The 17,779-nt window shown below is 43.3% G+C and overlaps 1 protein-coding gene across 7 annotated transcripts in view; it reads left to right on the forward strand.

Moving 5' to 3' along the window:
- Positions 1 to 15,175: 15,175 nt before the first annotated feature.
- The window catches only part of arb2a (ARB2 cotranscriptional regulator A), a 521,656-nt gene continuing 519,052 nt past the window's right edge, over positions 15,176 to 17,779 (forward strand). For 2 of the 7 annotated variants that reach the window (XR_011889469.1, XM_072281220.1), the window contains exons 1-2: positions 15,177 to 15,354; positions 17,189 to 17,323. Coding sequence is in view for 6 of the 7 variants with exons in the window: in XM_072281220.1 (XP_072137321.1) it covers positions 17,215 to 17,323 (109 nt within the window). In the remaining variant the exon portion in view is untranslated. Of the gene's footprint in view, positions 15,355 to 17,188; positions 17,324 to 17,779 lie in introns of all 7 variants that reach the window. The other 5 variants (XM_072281219.1, XM_072281215.1, XM_072281217.1 and 2 more) reach the window with 5 other exon arrangements.

The following is a 17,779-nucleotide window of genomic DNA, read 5'->3' on the forward strand; positions in this document are numbered from 1 at the left end:
ATGTGAGGAATGCGTTAGAGAGCAGAGTTGATGGTGGAGGAAGGGAAGCCCCTTTCTTTAAAAAAGGAGGACATCTCCTTCATCCTGAAATGAAAAGCCTCATCCTGAGAGCAGATGCAGCAGAGACAGAGGAATTGTGAGAAGGGGATGGCATTTTTGCAGGAGACAGGGTGAGAAGAGGAATAGTCCAGATAGCTGTGAGAGTCCGTAGGCTTATAGTAGACATCAGTAGATAAGCTGTCTCCAGAGATAGAGACAGAAAGATCTAGAAAGGGGAGGGAGGTGTCGGAAATGGACCAGGTAAACTTGAGGGCAGGGTGAAAGTTGGAGGCAAAGCTAATGAAGTCAACGAGCTTGGCATGCAGGAAGCAGCACCAATGCAGTCGTCGATGTAGTGAAGGAAAAGTGGGGGACAGATACCAGTATAGGTTTGGAACATGGATTGTTCCACAAAGCCAACAAAAAGGCAGGCATAGCTGGGACCCATACGGGTGCCCATGGATACACCTTTAGTTTGGAGGAAGTGGGAGGAGCCAAAGGAGAAATTATTAAGAGTAAGGACTAATTCCACTAGACAGAGCAGAGTGGTGGTAGAGGGGAACTGGTTAGGTCTAGAATCCAAAAAAGAAGCGGAGAGCTTTGAGACCTTCCTGGTGGGACATGGAAGTATATGGGGACTGAACATCCATGGTGAAAATCAAGCGGTGGGGGCCAGGGAACTTAAAATCATTGAAAAATTTCAAAGCGTGAGAAGTGTCATGAACGTAGGTAGGAAGGGATTGAACAAGGGGGGATAAAACAGTGTCGAGGTATGCAGAAATGAGTTTGGTGGGGCAGGAGCAAGCTGAGACAATGGGTCTACCTGGACAGGCAGGTTTGTGGATCTTGAGTAGGAGGTAGAAACGGGAAGTGCGGGGTGTGGGAATTATAAGATTGGTAGAAGTGGATGGGAGATCCCCTGAGTGGATAAAGCTGGTGATGGTGTGGGAGACAATGGCCTGCTGCTCCTTGGTGGGGTCATGATCAAGGGGTAAATAAGAGGAGGTATCCGCGAGTTGTTGCTGTGCCTCGGCAAGGTAGAGGTCAGTACGCCAGACAACAATGGCACCCCCCTTACTGGCGGGTTTTATAGTAAGGTTAGGATTGGTGCGGAGGGAGTGGAGAGCAGAGCGTTTGGAAGGAGTGAGGTTGTAATTGGAACAAGGTGTGGTGAAGTTGAGACGGTTGATATCCCGTCGGCAGTTAGCAATAAAGAGATCCAGAGCAAGCAGAAAACCAGAGCGGGGTGTCCGTGAAGAGGAGGAGGGTTGAAGATGGGTGACAGGGTCACCAGTGGGGATGGGAGAGTCCTTGCTGAAGAAGTAGGCTTGAAGACGGAGACGGAGCCGGAGCCTCAGCAGACCACTCACCATTGTTTCGAAAGAAAGTCAAAGCTGGTATACTCCAATGCTGAATGTTGCACTCAAAATTACATGGTATGCATGTTAGAAAGTTCCACTTAGCAATTAAAAGACCATTAGTAAGTGGTTAGAAGTGATATATTGTGTAACCACCTTCTTTTAATGTGGAACTACCATAATGTAAGACTTGTTTTTATAATTTTTGTGTTACCTGAATGGAGAAGGTACTCATCAGCTTGTGTCCCCAAATGCAGTTGATGTTTGTATTATAACCAACATCTAAATGAATGCCAATATTCAAGGTTATTTCATGACATTTCCAGTTCTCAAAGGAGAATGAAATAATTGCTACTCCCGATCTGATGCAGCACAAAAAAACACAATAAGATAAAGAACACACTAATAAAAAAACACTAAATATAAAGCACAATACATCAAATAACTTATATACATCAATTGATTGCATGTTCATAAAGTAACACTAGGCTGCACATAAGGTGACTGACAGGAAATGATAAAGTAGTGGTGGATTTAGTGGGTGGAGGCATTGATCAGTTTACTGCTTGGGAAAAGTACGTGTTTTTGAGCCAGTGGTCCTGGTGTGGATGCTACGTAGCCTGCTCCCTGATGAGAGCAAGACAAACAGTCCATGAATAGGGTGGATGGGATATTTCATGATGTTACTGGCCCTACTGAATAAGAAAGAAAACCCCACTTGTCCATATCTCTACTATTTACTGATCATTGAAGGAAATCAGCTGAGAACACCAGTTGATGAAGATGTCCTAGAAACATAGAAACAATGGAAACCTACAGCACAATACAAGCCCTTCAGCCCACAATGCTGTGCCAAACATGTACTTACTTTAGAAATTACTTCGGGTTACCCAGAGTCCTCTATTTTTCTAAGCTCCATGTACTGATCTAAGAGGCTCTTAAAAGACCCTACCGTAACCACTTCCACCACTATCGCTGGAAGTACATTCCACACACCCACCACCTCTGTGTGAAAAACATACCCCTGACATCCCCTCGGTACCTATTTCCAAACACCTTAAAATGATGGCCCATCATATTAGCCACTTCACCCCTGGGAAAAAGCCTCTGGCTATCCACAAAATCAATGCCTCTCATCATCTTCACCTCTATCAGGTCACCTCTCATCCTCCATCGCTCCAAGCAGAAAAGGCCAAGTTCACTCAACCTGTTCTCATAAGGTACGCTTTCTAATCCAGGCGACGTCCTTGTAAATCTCCTCTGCACCCCTTCTATAGTTTCCACACCTTCCTGTAGCGAGATGACCAGAACTGAGCACACTACTCCAAGTGGGGTCTGACCTGAGTCCTATATAGCTGTAACATTACCTCTCAGCTGTTAACTCAATCCCAAGGTTGATGAAGGCCAATACACTGTATGCCTTCATAACCACACAGTCACAAAGAGAAGGAGTGCCAGAACAGATCCCTGAGGCACCAACCTCCATGCAGAATATGACCTGTCTACAACCACTCTTTGCCTTCTGTGGCCAAGCCAGTTCTGGATCCACAAAGCAAGGTCCCCTTGGATCCCATGTCTCCTTACTTTCTCAATAAGTGTTGCATGGGGTACCTTATCAAATGCCTTGCTGAAATACATATACACTACATCTACAGCTCTAACTTCATTAATGTATTTCGTCACATCCTCAAAAAATTCAATCAGGCTCGTAAGGCACGACCTGCCTTTGACAAAGCCATGCTGACTATTTCTAATCATATTATGCCTCTTCAAATGTTCATAAATCCTGCCTCTCAGGATCCTCTCCATCAACTTACCAACCACTGAAGTAAGACTCACTGGTCTATAATTTCCAGGGCTATCTCTACTGCCTTTCTTGAATAAGGAAACAACATCTGCAACCCTTTAATCCTCCGGAACCTCTCCCATTCCAACTGATGTGGCAAAGATCATTGCCAGAGGCTCAGCAATCTCCCTCACCTCCCACAGTAGCCTGGGGTATATCTTGTCCGGTCCTGGTGACTTATCCAACTTGATGCTTTCCAAAAGCTCCAGCACATCCTCTTTCTTAATATCAACATGCTCAAGCTTTTCAGTCTGCTGTAAGTTATCCCTGCAATCGCTAAGTCCTTTTCCGTAGTGAATACTGAAGCAAAATATTCATGAGGTACTTCCGTTACCTGCTCCGGTTCAATGCACACTTTTCCACTGTCACATTTGATTGGTCCTATTCTCTGATGTCTTATCCTCTTGCTTTTCACATACTTGTAGAATGCCTTAGGATTTTCCCTAATCCTGCTCGCAAGGCCCTCTCATGGCCCCTTCTGGCTCTCCTAATTTCATTCTTAAGCTCCCTCCTGCTAGCCTTGTATTTTTCTAGATCTCTATCATTACTTAGTTTTTTGAGCTTTCATAATCTTTTCTTGTCTTCTTAACTAGCTTTTCAACAGCGGAGGCAAGGTAAGTAGGTAAGTAGTTCATTTCTTATTTCTTATTTTGAATTAACACTAGAGAGAATAGGAGGTATGGCTACAGAGCCAATGTTCTGTTCTGGGTGTCTGACGTGGGATTTCCAGGAGACTTCCTGCCTCTCTGATGATTACATTTGCACCAGGTGCATTGAGATGCTGCTCTTTAGAGACCATGTTAAGGAATTGGAACTGCAGCTTGATGTCCATTGGCTTGCTAGGGAAAGTGAAGAGGTGATAGACAGGAGCTACAGGGAGGTAGTCACCCCAAGGCTGCAGGAGACAGATAAATGGGTAACTGTCAGGAGAGGGAAGGGAGAACATCAGATAGTGAAGAGCACCCCTGAGGCTGCCCCTCTCAACATTAAGTACTCCATTTTGAGTACTGTTAGGGATGGGGGTGGACCTACCTGGGGGAAGCAACAGCAGCTGTGCCTCAGGCACAGAGTCTGGCCCTGAGGCTCCGAAGGCTAGGGAACAGAAGAGGATGGCAGCAGTAATAGGGGACTCCATAGTCAGGGGACAGACAGGCGATTATATGGACACAAAAAGGAAACACGGATGGTAGTTTGCTTCATGGGTGCCAGGGTCCGTGATGTTTCTGAACATGTCCACAATATCCTGAAAAAGGAGGGTGGGCAGCCAGAAGTCATAGTACATATTGGTACCAATGACATAGGTAGAAAAAGAGACGAGGTCCTGAAAAAAAGAATACAGGGAGTTAGGAAGGAAACTGAGAAGTAGGACCTGAAGGCTAGTAATCTCTGGATTGCTGACTGTACCAGTCGACAGGGAGGATAGGAATAGAATGAGATGGCCATTTATGTGTGGGGGGGGAGCTGGGGAGGACTTTGGGGTTCGCATGTTTAACTGTCATTCACTCTTTGGGGCACTTCTCTGTTTTCGTGGATGTTTTGCAAAGAAAAAGCATTTCAGGATGTATATTGTATACACTTCTCTGACATTAAACTTGGCCTTTGAACAGATAAAAGTGTCGCTGAAAAATTGGAGCAGAGGGTTGGAATTCAGATTTCTGAATAATTGAGACCTCTTCTGGGGCAGTTGGGACCTGAACAAAAGGAACAGGCTGCATTTGAATCCAAGAGGGACCAATATTCTTGTGGGCAGGCTTAGAGCCATCGGGAGTGGTTTAAATTAATATGGAAGTGGGCTGGGAACCAGTATGATAGAGCTGAGGATGAGTCAACAGGTTTACAAGTAGATGATGGATATAGCATGAATGTAAGGAAGGACAAGTCAATAACTGGGTACAACTGCAGACAGAGCAAAGTGTTAGATTGTACCACAAAAGCAAAATTCAGAAGGGTGAAGAATGCAGAACTGAAGGTGCTGTATTTAAACGCACATAGCATTCGGAATAAGGTGGATAAACATGTGGCACAATTAGAGATTGGTCGGTATGACATTGTGGGCATCACTGAGTTGTGGCTGAAAGAAAGCCATAGTTGGCTCAGGGAATGTTGAATCCTTGTTGGAGGAGTTAAGAAAATGCAATGGTAAAGAACACATCATCGGGATCAAATATAGCCCTCCAAATAGTAGTCAAGATGTTGGGTTGAGATTGCAAAAGGAGCTTGAAAAGGCATGTAATAAGGATAATGACACAATTGTAATGGGGGACTTCAATATGCAAGGGGATTAGGAAAATCAGGTTGATGTCAGATCGCAAGAGAGGCAATTTGTTGAATGCTACAAGATGGCTTTTTAGAGCAGATTGTGCTTGAACCTACTTGGCAAAAGGCTATCTTAGATTCGGTGTTGTTTAATAACCCTGACCTTATTAGGGAGCTTAATGTAAAGGAATCCTTAGGAGGCAGTAATCATAATATGATTGAATTCATACTGTAATTTGAGAGGGAGAGGCACAAGTCACATGTATCAGTATCACAATAGAATAAAGGGCATTACAGAGGCATGAGAGAGGAGCTTGCCCAGGTGGATTGGAAGAGGATGAGGGATCATGGCGGAGCAGAGATGACTGAAGTTTCTGGGAATAGTTCATAAGGCACAGGATAGATATGTCCAACAGAAGAAGAAGTTCTCAAATTGCAGGGGTAGGCAACCATGGCTGACAGGGGAAATTGAGGACTGCATAAAAGCCAAGGAAATGGCATGTAAGGTAGCAAAAGTGAGTGGAAAATTGGATGATTGGGAAGCTTTTAAAATCCAACAAAAGGCAACTAAAAGAACTGTAGGAAGATAAAGTATGAGGGCAAACTAGCCAATAATATAAAGCAGGATACTGAAAGTTTCTTCAGTTATATGAAGAGTAAAAGAGAGATGAGAGTTGATATTGAAGCAGTGGGAAATGATGCTGGTGAAGTAGTAATGGGAGACTAAGCAATGGCAGATGAACTTAATAGGTACTTTGCATCAGTCTTCACTGTGGAAGACACTAGCAGTGTGCTAGAGGTCCGTGAGTGTCAGGGAGCAGGACTGAAATGCCGTTGCTGTTACAAAGGAAAGAATGCTAAGCAAACCCAAAGGTCTTAAGGTGGATAAGTCACCTGGACCAGATGGACTACATCCCAGAGTCCTGAGAGGTTGCTGAAGAGATAATAGATGCATTATTTGTGATCTTTCAAGAATCACTTGATTCTGGCATGGTCCTGAGCGAATGGAAGATTTCAAATGTCACTCAACTCTTTAAGAAGGGAGTAAGGCAAAAGAAAGGAAATTACAGGCCAGTTAGCCTAACTTCAGTGGTTGGGAAGTGTTTGAGTCTATTATTAAGGATGAGATTTCGGGGTACTTGGAAACTAATGATAAAGTAAGTCAAAGTCAGCATGGCTTCTGTGAAGGGAAATCTTGCCTTACAAATCTGTTGGAGTTCTTCGAGGATATAACAAGGTGTTAACACCCCTGGAGTGTTTGGCAGCTTTGGGCCTGTACTCACTGGAATTTAGAAGAATGTGGGGGGGGGGGATCTCATTGAAATCTACCAAATGTTGAAAGCAACACACACAAAATGCTGGAGGAACTCTGCAGGCCAGGCAGCATCTATGGAAAAGAGTACAGTTGACACTTCTGGCTGAGAACCTTCGGCAGGACTGGGAAAAAAAAGCTGAGGAGTAGATTTAAAAGGTGGGTGGAGGTGAGAGAGAAACACAAGGTGATAAGTGAAACCTGAAGGGGGTGGAATGAAGTAATGAGCTTGGAAGTTGAAGACACTAGATAGGGTGGATGTGGAGATAGTTTCCTATGGTGGCAGTATCCAGAACTAGAGAGCACAGTTTCAAAATTGAGGGGCGACCTTTTAAAACAGAGGTAAAGAGGATGTTTTCTAGCCAGAGAGTAGTGAATCTGTGGAATGCTCTGCCACAGACTGCGGTGGAGGCCAAGCCTGTGGGTATATTTAAGGCAGAAGTTGATCGTTTCCTGATCAGTCAGGATATTAAAGGATATGGCTAGAAGGCAAGTGTCTGGAGTTGAGTGGGATCCAGGATCAGCCACGATGGAATGGCAGGACAGACTCAATGGGCTGAAAGGCCTAATTCTGCTCCTATGTTTCATGGTCTTATGGAATGTAGTAGACAGAGTAGATGTGGAAAGGATGTTTTTCATGGTGGGGGCATCCAGGACAAGAGGCCACACCCTCAGCATGAGGGGCATCCATTTAAAACAGAGATGCAGAGAAATGTCTTTAGCCAGAGGGTGGTTAATTTGTGGAATTTATTACCACAGGCAGCTGTGGGGGCCAGGACGTTGGTGTATTTAAGGCAGAGCTTGATAGGTTCTTGATTGGACATGGCATCCAAGGTTACGGGGAGAAGGCCAGGGAGTGGGGCTGAGGAGGGGAGAAAAAGATCAGCCATGATTGAATGGTGGAGCAGACTCGATGGGCCAAATATCCAAATTTTCCTACTATGTCTTATGGATAGGTCCATGGAGGGGCAGAGATTGGAGGGATAAGGCTGAAAATAAGAAATTGGGATTAGCTGGATTAGACCATAAAATAATAAGATATTGAATACTCCATGTCCATAACATCATAAGATAGAGCGGCAGAATTAGACTCTTTGGCCCTCCCATCAAGTCTGCTGTGCAATTACATGTCTGGTTTATTATCTCTCTCAACCCCATTCTGCTGTCTTCACCCTGTAACCTCTGACGCCTTTAATAATCAAGAATCTATCCACCTCTGCTTTAAATGTACAGAATGACTTGGGCTCCACAGCCAGCTGTTAGCATTGACTACCCTCTGACTCAAGAAATTCCTCATCTCTGTTCTAAATGGATATCACGTTGTTCTGAGGCTATCTCCTCTGGCCCTAGACTCCCCCATTATATGAAACATCCTGTCCACATCCACTCTATCTAAGCCTTTCAATATTCGATAGGTTCTGATGAGATCCCATTATTAAACTTAGCACTGTGGTCGGTATGGAATGGTTGAGCCAAAGGGCCTATAACTGTGTTTTATTGCTTTATGACTCTACATACATATATCAGAGCGAATCTCAGCAGCAATATCCTTCAGGCACTACTGTTGACCAACTTGTCCACATTCTTTAAAGCCCTTTTTGCATTCTTCCTCCCATCATTTCAGCATCAAGCAGCATTACTCTCCAAATGCTGGAAGGGTTATTTAGTGTGCTTCTTTCCCTTTAAGAGTTGACCTTCAAGGTTGCAGCTGTAAAACTCTGTCAGCAGCTACAAGATCTTGCAAAACATGAATAAAATAATGCACACTGAAACTAACACAATGTAGCATGATAGTGCTGATCTGGAAATCCTACAACAGATTTTTGAAAATACTGTCGGTTTGCTTCAGAAGAGAGAGAAATTAAAATACAAAGACTTTGTGTTACTGTCTGAGATGCAGAAATAAACTCTCATTCAGTTTGTGAAATCAGCATGTTGGCTCCTTCACCAATGAAAGAATTGATTGGATAGAAGTTGATTTTATTTATATAAATATATTTATATATATTTATATAATTTGCCACAGAAAGTTAATATTTATTATATTAAGTCCAAAAATCCTATTATTCATGTAGCTAATAACAAATATCCATCAAATTCCCTAACACTGAATGTTAACCATTAAAAGCCCAGAGTCATATTTCATAAAAGTTCAGAAATACCAAATTTAATTTATAAGCTTCAAATAAAGTATTTTCCCCCAATTTCCTATTGCTATCCTATCTTATATTAAATTCATCCAGTTTACCCTTCTTTTCCCTGCTTAGCCAAGAATGTTATGGAAGAGGTTGCTCGGCAATGATGGTGGTGTCGTTGATACACCGGACCAGAACTGCACACAGTAAGTCCTTCACAAACATGAGAAAGTCTGCAGATGCTGGAAATCCAAAGGAATATACACAAAATGCTGGAGGAGCTCAACAGGTCAGGCAGCATCTATGGAAAAGAGTAAACAGCTGACTTTTCAGGCCGAGACCCTTCTTAAGTCCTAGTGTGATAAAGACAGTGAACCTATGGACTGTAATGCATGAGGGATCAGCAGTGGAAAGGGTAAGCAGTTTAAAGTTCATGTGTGCCAACATCGCTAAAGATCTGTTCAGGACTCAACATACAGACGAAATTACGAAGGGAGTATAACTGCGCTTAAACTTCATAAGGAGCTTGAGGAGATCTGGTACGCCACCATAGACACTCGCAAATTTCTATAGACAGCATTCTAACTAGTTGCGTCAACGTCTAGTATGGAGGGGTCACTGCACAGGATCGGAAAAAGCTGCAGAAAGTTATAAACTTAGCTAGCTCCATAATGGACACTAGCCTCCCCGGCATTGAGGAATCCTTCAAAAGGCAACACCTCACCAAGGTAGCATCCATCATTAAGGCCCTATCACCCAGGACATGCCCTCTTCTCATTGCTACCATTAAGGAGGTACGGGAGTCGAAAGACACACACTCAATATTCATTTCTGGACCAGCATTTTTTACCTCCTCATCGGATTTCTGAACGGACAATGAACCCATGAACACTACCTCTCTTTTTACACTATTTAAAGAAATTATTGTAATTTATAGTTCCTCATTATTATGTATTGCAATGTACTGCTACAACAAAACAATAAATTTCATGGCATATGCCAGTGACATTAAACCTGATTCTGATTCTAACTCCATGCGAAGAGTTGATGGATGCCAAGTAACATCAATGTTGACTATCATAAACAATATTGGGATTAATGAGAGGACTTAAGTGAAAAATGTAGATAGTGAATTTATGACACTGATGCTCAGATGGTCACTGAGGTTTCGTCACTAGGACAGCAATCAGTTTACTGTTTACCTTTGTTGCACACTACATACATTTTGAATTGTATTTTATTCATTTATTTATGGTATTATTTTGTTTTATATGCTGTGTGTGATATATGTTGTGTAGGTACACCGTGGTACGGTGGAATGTTGTTCATTTGATTGTCAGACGATAGTAAACTTGAACTAGATGACAACTACTGAAATTAAAACGGATTTGCTGGATGCAGATTGTCTATTAGCAGCCTAAGAGAACCATAGAACATAGAATAGTACAGCACAGTACAAGCCCTTCGGCCCACAATGTTGTGCCGACCCTTAAATCCTGCCTCCCATATAACCCCTCACCTTAAATTCCTCCATATACCTGTATAGTAGTCTCTTAAACTTCACTAGTGTATCTGTCTCTATCACTGACTCAGGCAGTGCATTCCACGCACCAACCACTCTCTGAGTGAAAAACCGTCCTTTAATATCCCCCTTGAACTTCCCACCCCTTACCTTAAAGCCATGTCCTCTTGTATTGAGCAGTGGTGCTCTGGGAAAGAGGCGCTGGCTATCCACTCTATCTATTCCTCTTAATATCTTGTATACCTCTATCATGTCTCCTCTCATCCTCCTTCTCTCCAAAGAGTAAAGCCCTAGCTCCCTTAATCTCTGATCATAATGTATACTCTCTAAACCAGGCAGCATTCTGGTAAATCTCCTCTGTACCCTTTCCAATGCTTCCACATCCTTCCTATAGTGAGGCAACCAAAACTGGACACAATACTCCAAGTGTGGCCTAACCAGAGTTTTACAGAGCTGCATCATTACCTCGGGACTCTTAGACCCTATCCCTGAACTTATGAAAGCTAACACCCCATAAGCTTTCTTAACTACCCTATCTACCTGTGAGGCAACTTTTAGGGATCTGTGGACATGTACCCCCAGATCCCTCTGCTCCTCCACACTACCAAGTATCTTGCCATTTACTTTGTACTCTGCCTTGGAGTTTGTCCTTCCAAACTGTACCACCTCACACTTCTCCGGGTTGAACTCCATCTGCTACATCTCAGCCCACTCCTGCATCCTATCAATGTCCCTCTGCAATCTTCAACAATCCTCTACACTATCCACAACAACACCAACCTTTATGTTGTCTGCAAACTTGTCAACCCACCCATCTACTCCCACATCCAGGTCGTTAATAAAAATCATGAAAAGTAGAGGTCCCAGAACCAATCCTTGTGGGACACCTCTAGTCACAACCCTCCAATCCGAATGTACTCCCTCCACCACGACCCTTTGCTTTCTGCAGGCAAACCAATTCTGAATCCACCTGGCCAAACTTCTCTGGATCCCATGCCTTCTGACTTTCTGAATAAGCCTACCGTGTGGAACCTTGTCAAATACCTTACTAAAATCCATGTAGATCACATCCTATGCACTACCCTCATTTATATGCCTAGTCACCTCCTCAAAGAACTCTATCAGGCTTGTTAGACATGATCTGCCCTTCACAAAGGCCATGCTGACTGTCCCTGATCAGACCATGATTCTCTAAATGCCCATAGATCCTATCTCTAAGAATCTTTTCCAACAGCTCTCTCACCACAGACATAAGGCTCACTGGTCTATAATTACCTGGACTATTCCTACTACCTTTTTTGAACAAGGGGACAACATTCGCCTCCCTCCGATACCATTCCCATGGACAACGAGGACATAAAGATCCTAGCCAGAGGCTCAGCAATCTCTTCCCTTGCCTCGTGGAGCAGCCTGGGGAATATTCCGTCCCATGGACTTATCCATCCTAATGCATTTTAACAACTCCAACACCTCCTCTCCTTAATATCAACATGCTCCAGAACATCAACCTCACTCATATTGTACTCACCGTTATCAAGTTCCCTCTCATTGGTGAATACCAAGGAGAAGTATTCATTGAGGACCTCGCTCACTACTTCCACAGCCTCCAGGCACATCTTCCCACCTTTATCTCTAATCAGTCCTACCTTCACTCCTGTCATCCTTTTGTTCTTCACATAATTGAAGAATGCCTTGGGGTTTTCCTTTACCCTACTCGCCAAGGCCTTCTCATGCCCCCTTCTTGCTCTTCTCAGCCCCTTCTTAAGCTCCTTTCCTGCTACCCAGTTATTCCTCAATAGACCCATCTGATCCTTGCTTCCTAAACCTCATGTATGCTGCCTTCTTCCACCTGACTAGATTTTCCACCTCATTAGTCACCCATGGTTCCTTCACCCTACCATTCTTTATCTTCCTCAATGGGACTAATTTATCCCTAACATCCAGCAAGAGATCTCTAAACATTGACCACATGTCCATAGTACATTTCCCTGTAAAAACATCATCCCGATTCACACCCGCAAGTTCTAGCCTTATAGCCTCATAATTTGCCCTTCTCCAATTAAAAATTGTCCTGTCCTTTTCCATGATAATGCTAAAGGCCAGGGAGCGGTGGTCACTGTCCCCCAGATGCTCACCCACTGAGACATCTGTGACCTGACCTGGTTCGTTACCTAATACTAAATCTAGTATGGCATTCCCCCTAGTCAGCCTGTCAACATACTGCGACAGGAATCCATCCTGGACACACTTAACAAACTCTGCCCCGTCTAAACCATTGGAACTAATCAGGTGCCAATCAATATTAGGGAAGTTAAAGTCACTCATGAAAACAACCCTTTCCAAAATCTGCCTCCCAATATGCCCCTTGGTATCACTGCTGCTATCGGGGGCCTATAGAATACTTCCAATTGAGTAACTGCTCCCTTCCTGTTCCTGACTTCCACCCATGCTGACTCAAAAGAGGATCCTGCTACATTACCCACCCTTTCTGTAACTGTAATAGTATCCCTGACCAGTAATGCCACCCCTCCTCCCCTTTTCCCCCCCTCTCTATCCCTTTTAAAGAACTGAAATCCAGGAATATTGAGAATCCATTCCTGCCCTGGTGCCAGCCAAGTCTCTGTAATGGCCACTACATCATAATTCCATAGAACCATAGAACATTACAGCACAGAAACAGGCCTTTTGGCCCTTCTTGGCTGTGCTGAACCATTTTTCTGCCTAGCCCCACTGAGTTGCACATGGACCATATCCCTCCATACACCTCTCATCCATGTACCTGTCCAAGTTTTTTTAAATGTTAAAAGTGAGCCCGCATTTACCAGTTCACCTGGCAGCTCATTCCACACTCCCACCAATCTCTGTGTGAAGACACCCCCACCAATGTTCCCTTTAAACTCCCCCCACCCTCACCCTTAACCCATGTCCTCTGGTTTTTTTCTCCCCTAGCCTCAGTGGAAAAAGCCTGCTTACATTCACTCTATCTATGCCCATCATAATTTTATATACCTCTATCAAATCTCCCCTCATTCTTCTACACTCCAGGGAATAAAGTCCTAACCTATTCAACCTTTCTCTGTAACTGAGTTTCTCAAGTCCCGGCAACATCCTTGTAAACCTTCTCTGCACTCTTTCTACCTTATTAATATCCTTCCTGTAATTTGGTGACCAAAACTGCACACAATACTCCAAATTCGGCCTCACCAATGCCTTATAGAACCTCACCATAACATTCCAACTCTTATACTCAATATATTGATTTCTAAAGGCCAATGTACCAAAAGTTCTCTTTACGACGCTATCTACCTGTAACTTCTTTCCCTTTCCTGTACACCAATACCCCCTCTCTGTCCCAGCCACCGGCCCATGTATGTATCCAAGCTCTCAGTTCATCACCTTTGTTCCTGACGGTTCTTGCATTGAAGTACACGCACTTTAGCCTTTCTACCTTACTACATTTACACACTTTATTCTGCTTCTCTTTCCTCAAAGCCTCTTTATATGTTAGATCTGGCTTTACTCCATGCACTTCTTCCACTGCTCTATCGCTCTGGGTCGCACCCCCCTTGCAAATTAGTTTAAACCATATAACATTAACGTCTTGGGTCAGTCTCTTTATATTTTAGCTGTCAAAATTCTGTTGAAATCCTGTTCTGAATGCAGTGAAAGATGAGTGGGTAAACAGAAACGGAGAATCCGAGGGGTCTTGACACGGTGAATGCGAAGAGGTTGTTTCCTCTTGTGACAATTTTACGGTCGCTAAATATACTTCCAATTGGTATAACGTTCGTAATCTTTCAAGCAAATTGCAGGCTTCCTTAAAAGTTGATTTCAGATTCTCATTTTCCACTTGCTGTGAAACTATCAGCAAACATTTATTAAAACGGAAACCACTGTTAGAGGACCAACAGTTGTATAACAGGTGCAGAACCGTTCCTGTCTGCAGAAGTGGTTAAAACTCGGACTTGTACATGGAGAGCTTGACCGGAGATCCAAGAGGATATCTGTCCGAGCAAGGTGAGAATGTGGCAGTACAGTCTTAGGAAAGACAACACACATCTTAACAAAGTGCAAGGTGTGTTATATTGTGCGTCCAACCTCAAGCTTCAAGATTGTTTAATGTCATTTCCCGCACACAAGTGTGAAGGATAAGTATTATTCCGGAACCAACGCAGCACAAAAATACAAAAGGTAAAGAACACAATAACAATAAAAACACAACAAATATAAATATATAAAATTACGGGGGCCGGGGGTGAAGAATCAGCGTGTGGGAGGGAGATCGAAAATCTAGCTGAATAACGATCTCTTACTCAATGTCAGCAAAGCCAACAACTGATTCTCGACTACGAGATCCATGAATCTCAAGGTACCATATGGTAGCGTACTGGATACGTACTTCAATATGTTTTTACTTTCACTCTGTTCTCCAACATTTCTCCTGGACCTTCAGGGGTCTTCGGACCGGCTTAGGAGCTTCGCAGGGGTGAAGGAATGTCTTTCTCCGGCCATGTACTGGATTTTTTTTTGGGGGGGTGGAATAGATCGAATCTTCCGTCCGCAGAGAAATTGGGGACGAGTCCTCCCGGCTCCCTGATCACTGACAAGGCCACTTCCGCGTTCCCGGCCCTGCCAACGGTTGCCATGGTGACGCCGCAGTTTCCGGTTCCGCTGTGGGCCGTTCCTGCTGCCTGTCCGTCTCCTGTCAGCTCTCGGCGTGGCCCTCAGTGTTTTCCCCCTCTCTCGTTTGGCTGAGGATCGGGGGAAGGGAAGGGAAGGGAAGGGAGGGGAGCAGAAGTGGGTGGTCGGGATACTCTTGCGTTACGGTCCGAGCGAGCGAGAGAGCGAGAAAGAGAAGCGGCGGCAAGGTGTAGTGTGTCGGCGCGGTACGTGGCTCCTTTCCCCTCCCCGTGGTGGGTGCTGTGCCGGGAGTCCGTGTGCGGCAGGGGGATCGCGGGCGGCGGCAGGTCCGAGCGTGCTCGGGACGCCCGTTCACCGGGCGCTCGGAGCAGTTACACCGCGACCCCGAGGCCTCAGCTCTGAGCTCCCACACCGGCGCAACTTCCTTTCGTCCGTAAAGCATACGACAAAATTGGGAGGGAAGAAAACACACATATTTGAAATACAGGCTCCCGTGCACTCTTCTGTTATATTTCAATGCCCTATTTTGGACAATACAGACTACGTCCCATTTAATTTGTCAATATGAAGAGAGTAATGAAGAATTATTGTAGAGTAACAACTTCCCGTACTAGATGTCATCATTACATGAGAATCTTAGAAGATGGAAGCGAAAATATTTTAAATATGCAACACGGGCAATATTTTCAGTTCCAAATCAAACTTCGAAGTAAATAAACACATATTGCAGTTGAGGAATCCATACAAAGCCACCAAAATTGATAATTATTGTGAGAAATGTAGGAAAAGGATTCAAGAACATTAAATTAAGGATAAAATTGCTTTTAGTGTCAAATGCAATAGAGTTGCCACAGGAATGAATATATGTATGTAAAATTATATAGGAGAGTTCCATTTAGAGACCTAAATCGTCAATAATTAATGGAAATGAAATCCAGTCATCATAATTGGTGATGGCTTTATTAAAAATTCGATAATATTCTGCCACATATAGTTGTAATGATACTTACTATCACGCTTATTCCAAAGTAGTTTTATATTTCAGTTGTCTATAAGACTGCTTCTTTCATGTGATTTAATACTTGATAGAAGTTTAGTAATATGAAATCTTTTTTTTTCCTTTTGGGTGGTATCTGAGCATTGAAGCATTACTGCTCATTCACAGTTCCTTTGAGAAAGTGCTGGGTGGACCACTTAGATTTTCCAGTATAGATACTCAAAGAGTGTTGTTAGTTAAGGAGTTCCAGAATTTAGATAGTGTAGGAACAGAGTATATTTCAGGTTAGGGTGGACTTGAAGGAGAATCTTTAGGTGGAGGTATTCCCATGTACTTGAAAGCCTTGCCTGCAGGGGTAGAAAGGTGCTGTCAAAGTTGCAGATGGCATGTATTGAAGCCACTATGCATTGGTGTTGAAGTCAGTGCATAATTATGGAGGTGGATGGAGTAACTATCAAACAATCTTCTCTGTCCAGCTTATGTATTGATGGAGCTGTACCTCTTTGCATCCACCAAAGGAGGTGGAGAAATTTGATCATACTCTTGTACCGTGTAGATGGTGGAGAGCTTTTGAAGTGTTCTGGGTTTGCCACAGGATTGATTTCCAGTCTCTTAATTGCTCTTGTTTATGTGGCTGGTCCGGTTGATTTCTGAGTGAACAGTTCTTCCCCAGGATGTTGTGTTAGGGATCTTGGGGTCATTAATGTCACAATCAAGAGTATTTCCAACTATAGTTGAATGATTGGATTCTAACATTTATGGACTCAGCCAGCAACATTAACATCTTTTACGTTACCCTAGCTGTGGGCTATATTGTAGAGAAGTGTCTTACTGATGAATTTCAGGCCTGGTCCCTGTGAGGTGCACTTGGTCATCAAAATTGCTTTAACTTGACTCAGAGCTAATTTAATTGTTCCATATTTCAAAAAATTTACAAACGCTACACCTTGTTCATCACAAGTCAGTCCAAGCAACCCCCATCTATTGTTTTTTTAAACAAAGTAACTACATTGTTGAATGTTTTCTAACTACAAATTTTGTCATTCAAAATAGTAATAGTCTTCTGTAACATTTCATTTCAGTACCTTGATCAGACAATACTAATTGGATGCTCGTTTACCAGGTGGTTTTCATCCTTTCACCTGTGTGGATTATCATGGCACAGAACCAACCAGATGGACCAGAAGAAAAGGACAGAACTTCTACTGCATTAAAAGGTAGGCTGCCTGCAGGTTTTGGTTGTTACATTTAAAAGTGATGAATCTGATTTTGAAGTCTCTCCCACTCTTATGACTTGTACTGTAATTGTTGAATTTATTTATTTATCAAGATACAATGCAAAATAGGCCCTTCCGACCCATTGAACCGCACTGTCCAGCAAGCCCTGATTAATTGTTGGCTAATCACTGAACAATTTACATTAATCAATTAACCTACTAATTGGTATGTCTTTGGACTGTGGAAGGAAACCAGAGCACCCAGAGAAAACCCATGCATTCCACAAGGAACATGTATCGACTCCTTATGGATGATGTCGGAATTAAACTCCAAACGCCAACACCCCGAGCTGTGATAGCGTCCAGAATTCAGATGTTTCGGTTCTTGCTTTATACAATGTCTTCAATATTACAAAAGTGTACCAAGATATTCTACTGGAATGTCTTTAAACAAAT

This window comes from Mobula birostris, chromosome 17, assembly GCF_030028105.1.
Source record: "Mobula birostris isolate sMobBir1 chromosome 17, sMobBir1.hap1, whole genome shotgun sequence".
Classification (NCBI taxonomy): Eukaryota; Metazoa; Chordata; class Chondrichthyes; order Myliobatiformes; family Myliobatidae; genus Mobula; species Mobula birostris.